This window comes from Zingiber officinale, chromosome 4A (assembly GCF_018446385.1).
Source record: "Zingiber officinale cultivar Zhangliang chromosome 4A, Zo_v1.1, whole genome shotgun sequence".
Classification (NCBI taxonomy): Eukaryota; Viridiplantae; Streptophyta; class Magnoliopsida; order Zingiberales; family Zingiberaceae; genus Zingiber; species Zingiber officinale.
Window position 1 is genome coordinate 98,643,470 of NC_055992.1, and position 18,698 is coordinate 98,662,167.

Genomic DNA, 18,698 nt, shown 5'->3' on the forward strand with positions numbered 1-18,698 from the left:
GCAAAATAGCATGCCCCCAAATAGATGTAGGAAGCTTAGTTCTCATAATCAATGGTCTAGCTATTAACTGGAGGCGTTTAATAAATGATTCAGCTAAACCATTTTGTGTATGAACATAAGCAACAGGATATCCAATCGTTATTCCAATAGACATACAATAGTCGTTAAATATTTGGGATGTAAATTCACCCGCATTATCAAGACGTATTTTCTTGATAGAATATTATGGAAATTGAGCTCTCAACAGAATTATTTGGGCGAGCAATCTCGGAAACACCAGGTTGCGAGTTGATAATAAACATACATGTGACCATCTTGTAGAGACATCAATTAACACCATAAAATATTTAAATGGTCCACATGGTGGGTGAATAGACCCACATATATCACCTTGTATATGTTCCAGAAATGCAGGGGATTCAATTCCAACTTTAAATGGTGAAGGTCGCATAATAAGTTTTCCTTGAGAACAAGCAGAACATGAGAATTCATTAAATTGGAGAATCTTCTGGTTCTTTAATGGGTGTCCATGTGAATTCTTGATAAATTTTTGAAATATTGTAGAACCAGGATGTCCCAATCGGTCATGCCAAAGTATAAAATCATTTGAATCAGTAAACTTCGGGTTTACTATTGCATTTGTTTCTACTGCATATATTATTGTGTAATACAAACCAGATAAGAAAGCAGGTAATCTTTCATATACATGTTTCTTATCCAACACTAATTTTGTAATATAGAGATATTCAATATTCTCATCATATGTTTCAATGTGATATCCATTTCGGCGAATATCTTTGAAACTTAGCAAATTTCTTTGAGACTTATGAGAGAACAATGCATTGTCAATAACAAATTTTGTTCCTCCAAATAATGATATATTAACTCTTCTGGAACCTTCAATAATATTTGTAGTACCAGATATTGTATTAACATTACTTTCACCCATTTCTAAATAAGAAAAATATTTTTCCTTTTTTAATATAGAATGTGTCGTTGCACTATCAATAAGGCATAAATCTCTATTATTGAATCCAAAAGCCATGATATTTTCATTAAAACAAAAGAGATACATGATGAGAAACAACCTAAAGATTAGTGAAAGAAAACATAATAGCAAATGAACTAATTTATTTTAAAATATTTGATTGATTTAGACATTTCCATAAATATCTTCATTTCCAATCAAATTGTCTATCCCTCCATCAGGATCTGCAAATAAATAAGAAATATCCAAATGTGTTATCATAGAAGGACCAACAATTGTGTTATTGTCTTGAATGACAACATTTATCTCTATATCTTTTACTTTGCCTTTTAAAGAGGCTTGGTAGAGATCAATAAAGTATTTTGGCGTACGATAAGTACGTGACCAATGCCCTTTCATGCCACATCTATAATATGAATTTCTGATTTCTTTTCGTCATTATCTTGTCCACTTTGAACCCTTTTACCATTGTCATTTGTCCACTTTTGATGAACATTATTGTTAACCCACTTCTGGTGAGTTGTTGTATTTCTTTTATTATAACCATCATGCTTTTCTTGAGATTGATCATTTCCGTATCTACGACCAGGACCATGGCCACGACCACGACCATGACCATGATGAAATTTTCGTCTGTGCTGTCGTTTATCATTTTTACCAGTTATCCCATTCACTTCAGGAATTGGACTAGCACCAGTTGGACGGATCTCATGATTTTTCATCAAAAGCTCGTTATTGTGCTCAGCCACCAGAAGACATGTAATCAACTCAGAATATTTCTTAAAACCTTTCTCTCTATATTGCTGCTGCAGGAGCATGTTAGATGTATGAAAGGTAGAATATGTTTTTTCCAACATATCTTCATCAGTAATTTTTTCACCACATAATTTTAATTTTGAGCTAATTCTAAACATTGTTGAGTTATATTCACTTACAGATTTAAAATCTTGTAAACGTAAATGAATCCATTCATAACGAGCATTTGGAAGAATCACAGTTTTATAATGACTATACCTTTCCTTCAAATTATTCCATAGCTCAAGTGGATCTTTAATTGTCAAATATTCAATTTTCAATGCTTCATGAAGATGGTGATGAATGAATATCATTGCTTTTGCACGATTTTGTAAAGATTCCTTATTTCCATCTTTTATGGTGTCTCCAAGACCCATAGCATCCAAATGAATCTCCACATCCAAAATCCACGATAGATAATTTGTTCCCGAAATATCAAGAGCCACAAACTCTAACTTTGAAAGATTGGACATAGTAAGAATCTATTATAAAGAAAACTAAATTATTAATAATAATTATCGTGCATCATATATATTTATTAATAAATGATAAAACATGATATAATCAAAAGATGATTTGGTAATACTTAATGGTAAAATATTGTAAATTTTTTGAAATGTTGCAAGTCATACAAATAAGTAACTAACTAATAATTAATTGGATAATAGCTACTAAATGATAAAGGAACTATAAATTTAACTTCTTGACATGTGAATAATTTTGATTGAGAAAAAAAATATATGTATATATAAATATATCTATACATTTTTTTTTGATATTACCTATAACTAATTTAATTATATATATATATATTAATATTATTACCTATAGTTGGATTAAAAAAAATAGAACTATCATGCTGATAACATATAAAATTATATAAGCAATTGCATATGAAAAGGAACTATTATTAACCTTTTCTCTTTTTCCTCTTTCTTTCTTACTCATTAAAATGAATATACATATGTATTTATAGGTACATAATCATATTGAAACTCCTCATGAATTTATATAACTTAGGAGTTTAAAAGATGATAGGATATGTAGATGAAGAAGTTTATAAAATTATTGGGGTTATGAACATCCACATAATTTATTTTACAACAAATATTATTATTATTATTATTCTACTAACAATTAATTAATGAATTTTTAGTCCTCCCTCTTTTAAGTCGCTTTGGTGCATAAGCACGGCTATGGTCCACGTCATTATCAATGTGACAAGTCATATTCATCTTAATTATTCCGGTCACTGTTTGAATCTTATCTATAATAATTGATCCCTACGATTTTAAATTTATAAATCAACTGACAAACGAAAGTTAAATTTATGAAAAAATAAAATTATATCGTTAAAAGGAAATTATTAAAATAATTAATCACTCGTAATTTGATATCTAAAATTTTCCTCTAAGAATAGAGTATTTTGAGCATTGAGATCTTATTTTAATATTCTTTTGTTTTGGCTTTATTTTTTTTCTGCCGAAATCTCCAGTCAAAACAAAAACACATCCAGATTCTTTGAAGCAAACGATACGATCATTCACCGTAAAATTCGATCTTAATCACTCACAACCCTGCAATTTTTCTTCACACAGAGCTTGCAAGAAGCTCAATCTACATACACAAGACGACCACCATTCGCTTGTTAAAATGCCGAGCAGAAGTTCTACCTCAAGGCAAAAGCGACGAGCGCCGCAATCCTCCGCACGCCGCGCCGGAAAGCTAGGTACCACTGCAGAGAGAACCCGGCGGCCTCCTGGACCAGCAGCTCGGCGACCTCCATGAACGAGCTAAGGTTCCTCATCGGCGGCAGGTACAGTGTCAGCGGCACCGCCGCAAACGCCGCCGCCAGGAACAGCTGCAGCATCGATCTCCTTAATTACACGTGGGCGAAGAACAAATGCACGGGAGGAAAAAAGGAAGCTTTTGCAGATGAGCTTGAGAATAAGCCGTGTGAGCTCGTTGAGTTCGGTCGAAAGGAAAGTTTATGGCCGTCCTCTGATTTGTTTGGTGCAGAGGAAGGTTGACTGGTAGTTGTTACCAGCGTATGGTTTCAATTATTCATTCCAATCAAAGTTCGATTGAATTGTTGGTTTTTTTTTTTTTTTTGTTTTTGCCCCGCAGCGGCAAGATGTCTCAATTTCTCAAGTTATCTTTGCCGTCTATCATCAATCCGATAAGAACCAATTTGACAAGGAGGCGATCCGACCCTCATCCGATCTGCTCGCGATGAATCGATCGAATCATAGAGGAACTTCGAGCATATATGGTCAACTTGTTTCAATTTGGATGAGATACGTTCAGCGTTTTTATTTTATTAAAGGAAGATAATTTAAGAAACAAAGAACAAGAGAGAACAACCCAAAAACTAAAAAAAAAATTGAAAAAAACCCGAAGGCAGTGTTTTCTACACGTGGGAAAATTAAAATGACGTGGGAAAATAAAAGGGCAAAAAGTAAAAGGGCCGATCATTTTGAAAATCGTCTGCCCATTTTTAATTAAAATTAAATGGACACTTAATTTAATCCAAATTATCCAAAATACACTTATATTACCTGATTATTTAAGAAACATCATATAATTAAACTTAATTTTTGAAAATTGAGATATTCTGTCCCAATAATCATGTGTCTTATGTCTTTTCTTAGATCGGATGATTATGATATTCTCAAAATGTATATGATATTTTAGTGAAGTGCACTGTATCCTTGAGATATGATTTAATCCGTTCGATCGACGAGAATCTATAGAGACACAAAATTATTGGGACAGAGAATCTAAACTCAACTTTTGGTCTTAACATATTCAACTAGATGAAAGTTAATAATTAATTTTTACATTGATATAATTACTAGACACTAGTAACTAACTTATATAGTTATAGAAGCTAGTTTTTAATTTTTACAATAATAACTTTGCATATTTTAATTTTATTTTCCTGAACAATAATATGGTTACAAAATAAATGATGAGGAATTCATAGTACTCGATATATTTTAAATAAATATTATTCAATTATAATTGATAATATAAAAGTTAGCATGTAACTTCTACTATGTGTAAAAATTAATTGTTAGTTTTTACAATATCATTTTATATGTTTTTATTTTATTTTATTAAAATAATATTTTAATAAATAAAATAAATATTTTTTAGATTTTGATTTTTCTATCTATTGGACAGTTAGGTGTTAGCCTATTTCGATATAGGTTACTGGCGCTCTACCGGAACAACAAGGGATCACGTATCTAATCAATCGGGTTGACTTGTAGTTGATCAGTATTGGCAATGTCTTCTAAAGTACGAATCTACTCTCGCTTGACCGAAGAGGTCGTGTACTCTAGGAAAGAACTATAGGAATACCAGCAATGTGTTAGCTTCTATAATTTTATGGATACAATTATAAAAAGGAGGCTCATTTGATTTAATTAATTAATTTTTTAAAAAATACATTAATATAATGTTTAGTATTTAGGATTTATCCTAATTCCGGGCGCTCATGAGAAGTCAATGCTCATGAAGGAGTGTTAAATGAGCCCATGAGAAGTCAATGCTCATTCGTGAAAGAGAGGGAATAAACCGAGTCAACGCTTTCTAAACCCTAACCCACTAAGCCGCACCTTCCCGCCGCTCTTTACCATCTCTCGCCGGCGAGTTCGTCGCCGCCGCTGAGCGGTGGCCAGAGCGTTCGATTTTTCGTGGTAGTTTGCGGAACCCATAGACAGCCGTTTTATTGTTGTTCTGCAGCCGATGCCGACGGTGAGCGTCGGGAGGGACCGCCTTTTTGCTGCCCTCGGCGAAACTTATAGTAACTCCCATTCGATTCTCCCTGTCTCCTTTCTCTTCGTCTGTGTTGCTGCTTATTTTCGTTTTTGACGATCTCAGCGCAGGAGGAGTTCGAGGAACTATGCTTCAAATTCGGCATCGAGCTCGATGATGTTGTGAGTCATCGTAGATTTGATTTTATCTTACTCTTTCATAGTATTCGTTGACTTTATTGTAATCGACTTATTTTATCTGTTCCCTTTCTGCGAAGACTACGGAGAAAGCCATTATTCGGAAAGAGAAGCATCTTGAAGAAGAAGAAGAGGCAGAAGCTGGTGACGAGGACGAGGAAGTCATTTATAAGATCGAGGTCGCAGCCAATAGGTAAAATTCGAATCTTTCTAGTAGGTCTCTAAATCTTAATTAATATTTTGTCTAGTCAACTTGTGTTATTGAGGTGCAAAAGGAAATCGTTGCATTAGTTGTTTTTTTTTTAATTCAGAATGTATTTAACATGCAGAGATGTTTAACACCGTTGTCTTTGTACTGTTGCTGTATTAATAGAAACATTTTATAGATACATGGTGAGCATAGCACTTCATCATCCAGTGCCGATTTCTATTTTCTAATTGGATCACATTATGCATTGTATTTAGCCTTGAGTTTCTAGCCTTTATCTGTTATCCACATACATGCATTTTCAAGAAGGAATAACAATGCAGTATACTTTTGTTGTTCATTTGATGATGGTTGTAATGTTGGTTTTATACCTTCCTTTCTCTATGTGGTAAATTCAACTGCAGATATGATTTGCTCTGTCTTGAAGGAATTGCTCGAGCTCTCAGAATTTTCATTGAAAAGGAAGCAAACCCTTTGTATACAGTCTCTGATGTATCATCTAAATCAATACTCAAAATGCATGTCAAACCTGAGGTGATTAAAATCATTGAGACTAGCTTCTCAGGCTTTCTCGTCTTAGTTGTTGCACCAAAAATATTGGCTTGCCAACATATCTTTTTAGTTTTTTCTTTATTTTGTGAGTAGAACAAAGTTTGTAACAGTGTTCTCTTATTTAATAGACCTCATTGATCCGGCCTTTTGTTGTCTGTGCCATTCTAAGAGGAATAACCTTTGATGAAGCAAGATACAACAGCTTCATTGAGCTGCAAGATAAATTACACCAAAATATATGTAGGTATGTTTCAAATCTTGCCTGATTTCTCCTGCCTAGTTCTTGCTTCCGAATCATTGCCAAAACTTATCCTTCTTTTAACACCAGGCGAAGAACCTTAGTTGCTATTGGGACACATGATTTGGATACAATACAGGGTCCTTTTTCATATGAGGTAATACACACACCTTGCTTTATGATAAGTCAGTGGCAATCCTTCATAATTTTGGACCTTTTCTGCTGCTGTTAATAATCTTGAATCCATGCAGCATTATTATGGAGATAATGAACAGAACCAACACAAATTATGCAGAAGATATTGAATTCCTTAGTGATATTATACATTTCCAAAGTTTACTTTATAAATTATATTACACTGTTACATGATTATAGTGAATGCTTTTCTATTCAGATTCTAGGTAGTAGGTAGAACATCCTTGTATTGCTTAACTTGTCACAGTTAATAACTTGTCCTTTCTTTATTGCTCACATGAAATTAGTCAATGGAGCTTTTAGTGCTCCGCTATTGTTCTTCTATCATAATGAGCATATCCAGTATTCTTACAATTTCTTCGCTCTCTTTTCATTTTTCAGGCATTACCACCTCAAGAGATTAATTTTGTGCCTTTAAAGCAGGTACTTCAATGTTTATTTATTGTCCTTCACTTCATAGCTGTGATGCTAAATATGTTGCTCAATTTGTTTTTGCAAGATCTAGTTGTGGTTCTTCATTCTTTAATGCTTAAATTTTTTCCTGATGTGCTACATTTGCAAATTGTTAGAAATTAATTAACTTAAAGTACCACTATTTCACATTGAACTTTGTGAGTGTCAAATGCTTTGGGCATCAATTAAACCAATTTTCAAAGCTGATATAGGGTGGTATGAGTATCGGCTTGTGTTACAAGTCTGAACTTCATCAGATTTTCATGATATAAACATTGGCAAACATCTTACAGATGCTGCAAAATGCTACACCAGTAATCCTGGGGGGGGGGGGGGCAATGCAGTAGCAAATGCTGTTAAAATAGAATTACTTGGTAGTAAGTGTCACATTTCTGTGTGATTCCACTAGTACCAGTTTGACATTTAAGCACATCATTTTATTTCCACTATTATTTTTGTTGGACATTGAAAATTTATTAACTGAAAACTCTTCCAATACATCAGATTCTAATCCCTTATTATAGATTGATCATATGACATATTCTTCATAATAAACTTTTCTAATAAAACCCCTATATTCCTAATGAAGACTCTAGGGTAAAGCTTAAGAAGGGGATTGAATGTTAAGCAATTGATATATTTGAAGAACGAGTGAGAGTTGAGGTTTCTCATCCTAAGTTGATGATAAGGATGAACTAGTGTTTGAAAAGCCATCTATTTTATTAGAGGAATTAAAACCTGAATCATCTATTGTATTAATGAAAGGAACATTAAAAATTGCAACCAATGAATTGAAACCTAATATGGCAGAAATCATAGTAGAGGTGGAGCTCCTCGTCGCGGGAGAAGAGGGTGTGGTCCTCCTTGAGGTTGGGGCAGACCTCGACTATGCGATTGCAGTTGGAAGAGATGGCAAACCGACGTCGGGAGGATAGTGATTATCCAATGGGCTGATGAGTAAGCGGAATTGAGGAGAAGACAAGGAGAGAAATCACTAAAACAAAGAGAACACCCAAAAAAAAAAAACTTATTATCAATAGAGGATGATTCCTCAGACTTAAATAAAGGAAACAAATCCTAATATATAGATCTCAATTTTTATCTCGTAAAGAAAGGAAAGAAATCTTACCAGAAAAAATGAAAATTTATAACAGAATTTCGAACAAAAAGAAATTACTAAAACAGGATGCTCTTATAGACAAATCCTAACCCATAAATGCTCGACAAACCAAAAATACCCTAAATACCATTAAAATAAAAAGTACTAAAAATAGCAAAAAAGATATTCGGATCCTCCGAAAAGGACCTAAACCGTGGTTTTTGTGCCCGAAACTAGGTAGTTATGGTTCCTAGTAACAAATGTAGATCTTTAAATTATGCATGCGTGAGCGCTGACAGAGCCTGATTCCGAGTCCCGAGTCAAAAGTTATGACTTATTGGAGATTGAGTACTCCTAGGTTGGTCTTGCATCACAAACTCAGTGTTGCAGGTGATGCTGGAGGGTGTTGTGGTGTCTCAGCAAGGCGAGGACGAAGTGAAGCTAGATCTGCGAGGCGGAGTTGCTGAATTTGTAGGGAAAGGGGGTGACTCCTCGACTTTTGCAGCTAGGAGCTGCTGTCGTGGGTTCTGCACCCGGTGTCGGCACTCAGGTAGCTGCTGACTTGCGTGCAGATGATGTTGACGATGGTGCAGGCAAAGGATCTGCAATTTGTGGTGAAGAAGAGGATGCACAGAGAAAAGGTTGCAACGTGCATTATGGTAAAAGAGAAGAAGCAACAGAAAGAAAGAAGAGGTAGATACTTTTGCAGCAACAGAAAGAAGAGAAGAAACAGAGGAAAAGAAAAAAGAAAGAAAATAATAAATAAACTGAAAATTGAAAGAAAGTGGCTTGATTAGTACTATTAGAGGAGGAAGCTTGAAACAGAGAAATCAACAAAATCAAGAAAAAGTAGCTTGATTATTTAGGTGCATCTGATACAATAGTTGTAGAGAGAAGAAAGGACAGGATTTTGAGAAGAAAGGGACGATCTAAAAGAAAAATTATGACTTTGATAGGATGTTGGAAATTGAAAATTGTATTAACTCAAAATTTGCCCAATAGATTGATGATACGATTTATTTTTCATAAAATACCATACTTATCTAATAAAAATATATACTTTTCTAAAAAATACCAAATAACTTTTTATGGAAACTAGCTACATTGTCATATCTCATAAGTTATGGTATCATAATCATATGAATATTTTCAGCCTAAGTTTTTAGGATATATATGGTTATAAAATCATTACTATCCACAGTTTTGCTCTTGCTGTCATAGAGAAGTTCTATAGCATAAGACTGCAAAAGCTGTTATACCAGCTTTTTAAGCAAGGAAGTATCTTCAATCAGGATGATGTTTGAAGTATTTTCGTGGATATGCCTATTTTTTTTTAGTTTATTATTGATATGCCAAAAAAAAAAATGAAGAATGTTTAGCAACATGCCAGAGTCTTAACTCTCTGGTTTTAGACTGTTCTTTCTCTATTTGTTCTAATTTGCCTGTTAGGTTTGATTTCTTTGGTCAAATTATTCTCTCTTAGTTGATCCACACTTTCCTTGCCTCTTTGGTTTTTGACACTTAGGTTATACCTAGCTTGAATGATCTTCCACTATCCCTAAGCTTTTCATAACTGTACTATCTCCAAGCTACCCAAAACCAATCATCTTAATCCTACTTTATGAAGATTAAGTCAGAATCTCGGAATGGATTTTGATTACAGGAAATAAGCTGATTTGTGATGAATAGTAAGAATCAGATAACTTTATAGATCGGAGAACTTTGCAATCAATAGTTTAACAATTTTTTTAGTTGCATGGATTCTACTTTACATAGCCATTTGTTGTGTTAAATTATTGTGCTGCATAATTTTTGTTTAACTCTATTTTTCTTTGCCACCTTCTAGGTGAAAAGTTTCAGGGCTGATGATCTATTGGAATATTACAAAGTAAGTTTCTCTAGATCGGTTCTTCATGTTCAATATATTGATTGATGCAAAACTCCTTGCTTCTTTCAGAAGCTCCTTTTCTACCTCAATAGTTGATTAATGTAGTTACTTCCTAATTGCTTTGAAATAGATTATCTTGTTTCTGTTGTTATATTGTATGCTAGTAATTTACTTCTTTTATATGCTCTGTTTTTTGAATATGTAAATTTCTAAATCCACGTACTTTATTGTTTTCACTATCACCATTCTATTCAATTTCGCAGTCAGATATGAAGCTTAAGAAGTTCTTGCACATAATTGAGAACTCTCCTGTGTACCCAGTGATCTATGACAACAATAGGTAAATACATTCATTTTGGTGCCCACATTATTGTTTTACAACCTGACAATTACTTGGCTAATTTGTCAAATGACTGATTTTGATTATTCCCGAATGCACTTCATACTTCTGTATTATTCTTTACGTTCCTCTGGTGGTGTAGAATTTTAGAATGACAAAAATAATAAATTTTGGTATTCTCTTTCTTTTAGAACAAGCTGCGAACTTTCTTATAGATGCATCTTGTTTTCTGCAGAACTGTTCTCTCACTTCCACCAATTATTAACGGTGCACATTCAGCAATCAACCTAAAGACAAGAAATGTGTTCATTGAATGTACTGCCACTGATTTGACAAAAGCTAAGATTGTTTTGAATACAATGGTAGGCAGAAAAATGTTTTGGATGCTCCTAAATGTTAGCTCATGCTTTATAGTTTTGGACCCATTGTGTTCTAATGGGTCTCACTTCCTTTACTTGTCCAGGTGACTATGTTTTCAGAATATTGCGAAAAGAAATTTGAGGTGGAACCAGTTGAGGTAATTTATTCTGATGGGAAATCTATGATCTGTCCTGATCTTTCAGTTTCTAGGATGGAAGTCCCTTTATCTGAGATAATTGATCCAATTGGCATCTCTCTTGATGTCTCTGAGGTATTGATATTTTCTGCTTAAGCTAAATGTTTTCTAGTGTTGGTTAGTGATTTTGTTGAGGACTTGAAGCAATTTAATCTTGTATATGCAAATACTTGCTGAGTTGATACCATGATTAGGTCTTGTAGACTAGAATTAGTTTATCACTGTTTTTACGAATAAAACCAGTATCATTTCATGTCTTTTAAGACGCCTGTGGATGCTCTTTCCCTGCAGACAGTTGATTTAATGTTTCTAATTCAAGCAAGAACATTTATTTGGTTATTTTCCATTTGTATTTATTGACTTGCCAGGAGTTTAGCCATGGATTTAAATTTGTAAGTGGTACTGATATTCCTTTAAACTCAGTAGTTCAAATTCCATCCCAAGGAAAAGATGCATGCAACATAGATCCTCACATCTGTGTTCTCTATTTTAACTTTTTTGGTTTTGATATTTGTCTAAAATTGCAAACTTGTTTAAATTTCAAATAACAATATTTGGTTGTATACTAAAAATTAGTGGCTGGCAGTAATTTGTGATATTTGAAGTTTTATTTTCCTATATTCTAAGCTATAGAATAAATTCTCCAATTGTGATGCATTAGTCAGGCATGCTGTATTAGTTTTCAGGATTTATGCTCAGTGAATCTTTTCTTTCAGTTTCTTGTTATTTAGACACTTAAATTAGTTGCCTTAATCCTTCTTTTTTCCTACTATTATCTGTTGTAAATGAACTCCTTCTATGAGAAGATTTTTAAATTAAACACAGACGTGAGGCTTTCTAGTAGTTATGACATGTTATCCTCCTGCTTGCATGTTCTTGTATTTGAAATCTTTCTAAAGATGCACAAGTGAAAATGTTTAAATATGACAGGTTGTAACATTATTAAATAAAATGCAACTGGAAGCAGCTCATTCATCATTGGCCACTGGAGATTTTAATATTGTTGTTTCTGTACCTCCCACTCGCAGCGACATTCTACATGCCCGTGATGTGATGGAAGTGGGGTTCATAACCAATCTCTTATTACTTTATCATCTACTAAGTAGTTTGTGGGCAAAATATATCTGATTATTCTTTTACTTTGAATTTGCAAATTTTGTTTTCTTATTCTTAAAGGATGTAGCTATTGCATATGGATACAACAATATCCCAAAATCAAAGCCTAAATGCATGACTACTGGAGGGAGACAACCTTTGAACCGCTTTTCTGATAAAGTCAGAGCTGAGGTAGAAAGGTCGCATATAGTTGTTTTGTTTGTTCTCTTGAATGCTTGGGTAACTGATTTACTTTTGAAGCTGTCTGTGACCTTTATTTCTATTGGAATCTAGCTCTTATTGGATTGTAGTTGAACTAATTGTTTCCTCTTCTCTATTTACATTCAATTATTGGTCAAATATTTCTCTTGGGTCATACTCAACATGCTACACCAAAAGTGGCTGTCTACAATTAAAACCTCATTCTATGAGATAGAATTCCATGTTTTTTGCTATTGCTTGCTAAGGTATTAAAATGCGGTTCAATGCAGTAAGCAGTTGATAAGACATTATTAAAATAACATACTATAAATCACTAAATATATAAGGACAATAACAAAATTATCCTATTTTACATTGCAGTTAATTGAAAATAAATCATAATACAACATGCAATTCTTAATCAGAAATCCACATTGCAAAAAACACAAAGCAAATTCATAATTAGTGCCATCATACTACAATGTCAAAATATGAAAAAGATAACTAGTGTCATATACTCAACATAGGGAGATACTTTGCAATTTAGGTTTAATATTATCTGTAACTTGAACTCAGCCCTCCGATCAAACTGTTTGTTCCCAAGTGAACCAACCTGGATGCAACTGAGTTGGGTGGCCAGACAGGCTGCATCGGCGGCTTGCCTAACCTGCCTTTTGAATCAACAGACCATACAACCTGTAGGTGAAGTGGGAGAATGCTGAAGACTGGCTTTTAAAATCATGTTGTATATGCTTCACAGATTTACATGAAGAGCGTATGTGTATTTGTTGGCAATACAAATCCTTTTTTGCTATGTGGTATACAACTTAATATTGAAGGCATTTATTTGGATGGAAGCAGAGGGAATGGGCTCTCAAATGGATTCTTTCCTTCATTCGCTCAATCCAAAAAAAAGGAGGGGCACTGGAGTGGTTTCTGCAAATAGGATTTGGCCAGTATTCTGTTCACCCAATTTTCTGCAGATGAGGGTGGATGAGGGAATTCAGGATACAAGAAGACTAATATGCACATGATTTTTGAATAATGACGCTCTATACCTGTCTATATCTTGATCGATTTCCCTCTTATCTTTGCCTTCATGGAACTCTGGAAGGCCACACTAACCCTCGTCCTTGGTATTAGGGCTGTGAATGAGCCAAGCTTAACATTCTAGCTTGGCCATTAGTTTTACCGAGTTGTTCAAGGTTGCTTATTGAAATTCATATCGGGCCCAGCCTGTTTCTCTCTTGCAACCACCTTCAAGGTTGCTTATTAAACTTCATATTCGGCCTGGCCTGTTCCTCTCTTGCAACCACCTACAGGTTTGATTGTCTGTTTATAGTTATTGTGAAATTTGAGACAACATATGGCATGCATGTATTTTGCTTCTGGTTTCATGAATTAGTTTTTGGCCAGTGTTCGTTACTTAATACAAATGACAAAACTGATTTATTTGACAAGTGGACATCTATTCATAACAATTGAAAAAAATATTTATTGTTGTCTTTCTTGCTTATCATCGAGGGATGCTTGCATTTTGCATTGTAATTTCATGTGTTTTTTTAGAAAATTTTCCTCAACTCTATGCTATTCCATTGTGAGCGTCTAGGTTTTAAATATACTAGCCAACATGTAAATAAATATTATTACATTAAAAAACATAAAGTGGAAAATATTACAATAATTTTATGTTTTAAGTTTTTAATTTTATGTATAAATTATTTTTATCTAGATGGCATTAATTTATAATGTCATCTGGAATTAATTTATTATATTGATCAGCAAAAACTGTTATGATCTGTGGAAAAAATTGGCTGGGTCTTAACTAGGATGAGGTTTTTTTTGATGGAGCTTTTCTTCTATACTACAACTGAAGATATAAAAAATGAATCTTCCGAATCTTTGTATTTTACCCTTAACTGATTAAATGCATCTGTTTTCTCAGTTACTATCTTGTTGTCCTTATAGTCAATACTGCCCAAATGGTCTTTCATATGATCTACTTCATTTAATCATTGTTTTTGTTATTCCTGTGCTAGTAGCTATTCCCTTCCTTTATTCTGTGTTGACTAGTTTTACATGTTTGGCATTTAATTTTAGGAAATTGCGAAGTTTGTTGTTCTAGGCCTCTCGCCTGGGAGGCTTTACTTGCATAACACCTAGTATTTTGTAAAAATACCATCTTCTGTAGGTTGCAAGGGCAGGTTACATGGAAGTCTTAACATGGGTTTTATGCTCACATGAAGAGAATTTTTCGATGCTAAGGCGAAAGGATGATGGAGATAAAGCTGTTATCATAGCAAATCCTCGTTCTGCTGACTTTGAGGTTTCATTTATACTTTTGACTAGCTTGTGTTTTATTCCTGAATATTAATCATCTTTTAGTTTGTTCATTAGATTCAAACTCTTCTATCATGACCAAGCAATGTTGAAACCAAAGGTTCAACTATTTGGTGTTGATTTCTTAGATCTTACTACTCTATTGAACTCTTCCAGGCGAACCTATATATCACTAGTAGTAAGATGACAACAACTAAATCTTTTTTTATCAAATAACTAAGATTTTCATTATTTTTTTCTACTCACTTCAACTGTATTTCATAAAATGTCTTATTATATATTCTATTAATCGTCCTTGAACATGATAATCTATTTTTTCTCATTTTGTCATATATTGGAGCTAAACTTAATTCTTCTGAGTTACCTTTTATGTTATCCTTTCTGGTAATTCCATGCGTCCATCTTAGCACTTTGCTATATTGATATTTTTTTTGAGTTGTGTTTAATTGCCTAACATCATTGTCCATAAAGTATGGCAGGATGTCCTCCACAATCCTATCTAACTTCCTCTTAGCCTCAGGTGTACATGACAACACACAATACTCCAAAATCTCCTCTTTGGTTAGATCTTCCACTCTTTATCTTATTAATTATATCTTCATCAACAGCCCTTGTTGAATAATACATTCTAGTTGTCTAATACTCTTACATGGAACTTCATTTTCATCCATCTTAACTACTCACATATCAAATGGTTTGATTTTTGTCTCAAACATAATAAAACTATATATAGTTGTTTAATTTAGCTAATCATATATTGTGAGTTTGTGACTTAGCCATATATGACTTGAGAATTGAGTTCTTCATTATTTAATGTATTTTCAAGAATATCTCTCAGTTGTTAACTTTCCTGAAATTCTAGTCCTTGATTTTAAATCGTATGTTATTTGATAGCATCAATGTACCAATGCTAATTTTATCAACGAAAATTATAAGATAAGGAAAATGATTGGTTGTTTGCAGAATTTGTTCCATCTTAAGTGATACTACTAATCAGCTTGAAGGAGTACGTTTTTGTTCTAGATTAGGTGTTAACTGATGGAACAACAATACACATTTATTCACATGATTGATGTCTTACAGAGTATCATTTCGTATAGTTACCAATTACGGTGTCAAGCATTTTCAAGCTTCTTTATTTATTATTATTATTTGTTCCAAACAAACAAAAGTGAGCTCTTATTGAGCCATTTATGGAGGGCTTGTTCATGGATATTATGTTCATTTGACACTTCCTTCCCCTCCTTTCTCCCTCTTTATGTCAAAAAGTTGTTTGCCTATGGTATACCTTCATATGTTTTAACCTGTTACCTTCTATGTTCTGCTTTGAGAACTGAATTTCATGTCTGTTTGGAATTATGTGACAGGTGGTTAGAACCAGTCTGATGTCATGCTTATTGAAAACCCTAAAGCACAATATTGACCACCCCAGACCTATAAAGGTATATAATATGTTGGATTGCTAAACAAGTTTCTCTCTTGTTCTCTCTTGAATGTTCTCTAATGAGTTGTAAACTCCAGGAATTTCTATGTTGTTTAACCAGTAGATTAATGATATTGGTAACTATTTACTGATAAAAAACTGAAATCCTATGGGTAATATTTTGGTGCTCATTGTAATTTTTATCATATAAATGCCTGATCATTTAGAATTTTCATTTGTATCTGAAAAAGAGCATATTAAAATAAAGATGCCAGAATCATGACAATGTAGATGAATTTCGTTGTTGACACATGATGGCTGATTCAGACATGATTAGCTGGTATTTCAATTTGGCCTGTTTGTCTATTAAAGTTCGCTAGATTTCTTCAGTTTCACAATGGAAAATTTTCAATCAATCCCATCCTAAATCAAACTACTATTCAGTTTTTTGAGTTCAGATTTTGTGGGTTGTATTTTGGTTTGTGCCATTGCTCAAACAACCTTCTTACCATTACCCCTTCTTTAAGAGGAAAAGTTATTCTATTCTTCGGAAACATTTAGTTTGCCTGCTCCTGAACATTTAGGAGGAAAAAATTATCTGTGTTTTATGTTTGATTGAACTTGGCATCTTTTGGTCTGAAGTGTACTTCCAACCTTTTCACATAAACTCTGTAATTATTTAGATATTTGAAGTTGGTGATGTTGTTGTGTTGGGTGGCGATCGGGATGTCGGTGCATCAAACAATCGTCGACTTGCAGCATTATATTGTAATGTTTCCTCAGGATTTGAGGTATAATTTTTCTGAAACCACAGTACTCATTATCAAATCCTCCTCTATATGTTGCATTCCTCTCTTATTTTCGGCTAAATGCTTTTTGGCTTTTTGTCCATTAGTTTTCCTATTGGTTTATTCAGTGACCTTGATATTTAAGTTAGATTTCCTAGTTTAGGTGATAGTTTCTTGGAAAAAGAAGACATCTCAATCGGGGTAAATTCATCGTGCAGGAAATTTTGGGATTGGTGGAAAGAATAATGAAAGTTGTAAGAGCACCTCACATTAATGTCCCTGATAATTATCATAAGCCTTCAGATGTAAGAGTCCTGTATTTTCATTTCTAGTCACAGCTGAGGTTCCTACTCATCCGGTTTACCTTGTCATGCAGGAGCCGGAATATTTTCCTAATAGACAATGCAGCATCATATTTAATGGGAAACAAATTGGGAACTTTGGAATTGTTCATCCCGAGGTACTATATAGAATGCTGCATGCAAAACTTTATACCATTTTAACTTCTATATATGAAATATATAAATTAGCAATTTCATTTACCTGGTTTCACGTAGATTTGCCCGATTTATTTTACTAAATTATTCCTCTAATTTTAATCTGTTCTTAATTTTGTATGATTTGTGTTCTCAAAGCCACACTTATCTTAGATTGCAGTGTCAGAATTATGTTGCATGTATTTCGTTTAATGTAGTGGTCCTCTAGGTCATTATTCTCTACAAGCCCGCACACTGTAAGGATCTAATTTTTTAAGATTCAAATGTTTAAAGACTATCTTTGCCGATGCTAAATAATAGTAGAATGTTGACAATGTAAAACTAAACTATGAATTTGATGGTCAAAATAATTGGCATTATATTTTGTTGAACTTTGGTAAACACTAGGATTTCTTCCATGACCTCGCATTTTCCCCAGAAACTGCACTTTTAGCACTTGTAAAAGACAGTGATGATGAGTGTGTTTTCATTTAAATATAAATGAGGATATAAGCATCATGATATTTGCAGGTTTTGAAGAAATTTGGTATCCCTGATCCTTGTTCTTTCATGGAGATCGACATCCAGTCGTTGTTGTAGGGTTATGATGCTTATCAAAGGCATGCAGGGACTTGTTGATCATCCTTCAGCTCATTTTTCACTGTTAGAGCCTAATGGCCCTCCATGATTAAATGTTTTTCAAATGTTATGCTTAATTTTGTTTCTCTCGGTTAAATTTGAATTATAGCCAGGACTTTCATAGTTTTTTTTTGGGACTTTTAAATCTAGTTTTCAGTTTTTGGATAATCATTGATGGTATATTATTAAATTTGATTTCCTTCGGTGTCTCATAAACTATAGGTAGTAGCAATAAACCGTCTTTATCATCGTTATTCATTTTAAAATGACTATAAAAGAGAATTGTTCTTCCATGACAACAATTGCATGTATTTGTATGATTGTTTTTTGCATGACTTTTTCTTTAATCTAGTAAATGAATTATTTCTCCAAATTTATAATCACATTTTACAATAACTCAACCGTGCATTTCACAAAATTTATAAAATAAATATAATTTCTAAACGTAATATTTAGATTTATTAA

At 33.4% G+C, this 18,698-nt stretch overlaps 2 protein-coding genes across 2 annotated transcripts; one reads left to right on the forward strand and one right to left on the reverse strand.

Annotated features, from left to right (window-relative positions):
* Positions 1-1,383: 1,383 nt before the first annotated feature.
* LOC121972537 lies at positions 1,384-2,256 on the reverse strand. Its single transcript, XM_042524193.1, has one exon. It carries the CDS (start codon positions 2,254-2,256, stop codon positions 1,384-1,386), a length of 873 nt encoding a protein of 290 aa, XP_042380127.1.
* Positions 2,257-5,316: 3,060 nt separating this feature from the next.
* On the forward strand, positions 5,317-18,432 carry LOC121970304 (phenylalanine--tRNA ligase beta subunit, cytoplasmic-like). Its single transcript, XM_042520913.1, has 19 exons — positions 5,317-5,594; positions 5,672-5,727; positions 5,823-5,935; positions 6,355-6,484; positions 6,631-6,746; positions 6,831-6,897; positions 7,317-7,358; positions 10,334-10,375; positions 10,639-10,715; positions 10,951-11,077; positions 11,179-11,346; positions 12,202-12,330; positions 12,448-12,558; positions 14,759-14,893; positions 16,275-16,349; positions 17,014-17,121; positions 17,337-17,423; positions 17,495-17,578; positions 18,126-18,432. The coding sequence occupies exons 1-19, from the start codon at positions 5,537-5,539 to the stop codon at positions 18,192-18,194; spliced, it is 1,794 nt and encodes a 597-aa protein (XP_042376847.1). The 5' UTR covers positions 5,317-5,536; the 3' UTR covers positions 18,195-18,432.
* The last annotated feature ends 266 nt before the right edge of the window (positions 18,433-18,698 follow it).

What these genes read in the sequence shown, in the direction of transcription:
- LOC121972537 (XM_042524193.1), bottom strand. Translation starts at nt 2,256, where the DNA reads ATGTCCAATCTTTCAAAGTTAGAGTTTGTGGCTCTTGATATTTCGGGA.
- LOC121970304 (XM_042520913.1), top strand. Translation starts at nt 5,537, where the DNA reads ATGCCGACGGTGAGCGTCGGGAGGGACCGCCTTTTTGCTGCCCTCGGC. An exon ending in CTCGTTCTGCTGACTTTGAG is followed by an intron (nt 14,894 to 16,274) that starts GTTTCATTTATA and finishes ATTATGTGACAG; the next exon opens with GTGGTTAGAACCAGTCTGAT. An exon ending in ATTATCATAAGCCTTCAGAT is followed by an intron (nt 17,424 to 17,494) that starts GTAAGAGTCCTG and finishes CTTGTCATGCAG; the next exon opens with GAGCCGGAATATTTTCCTAA.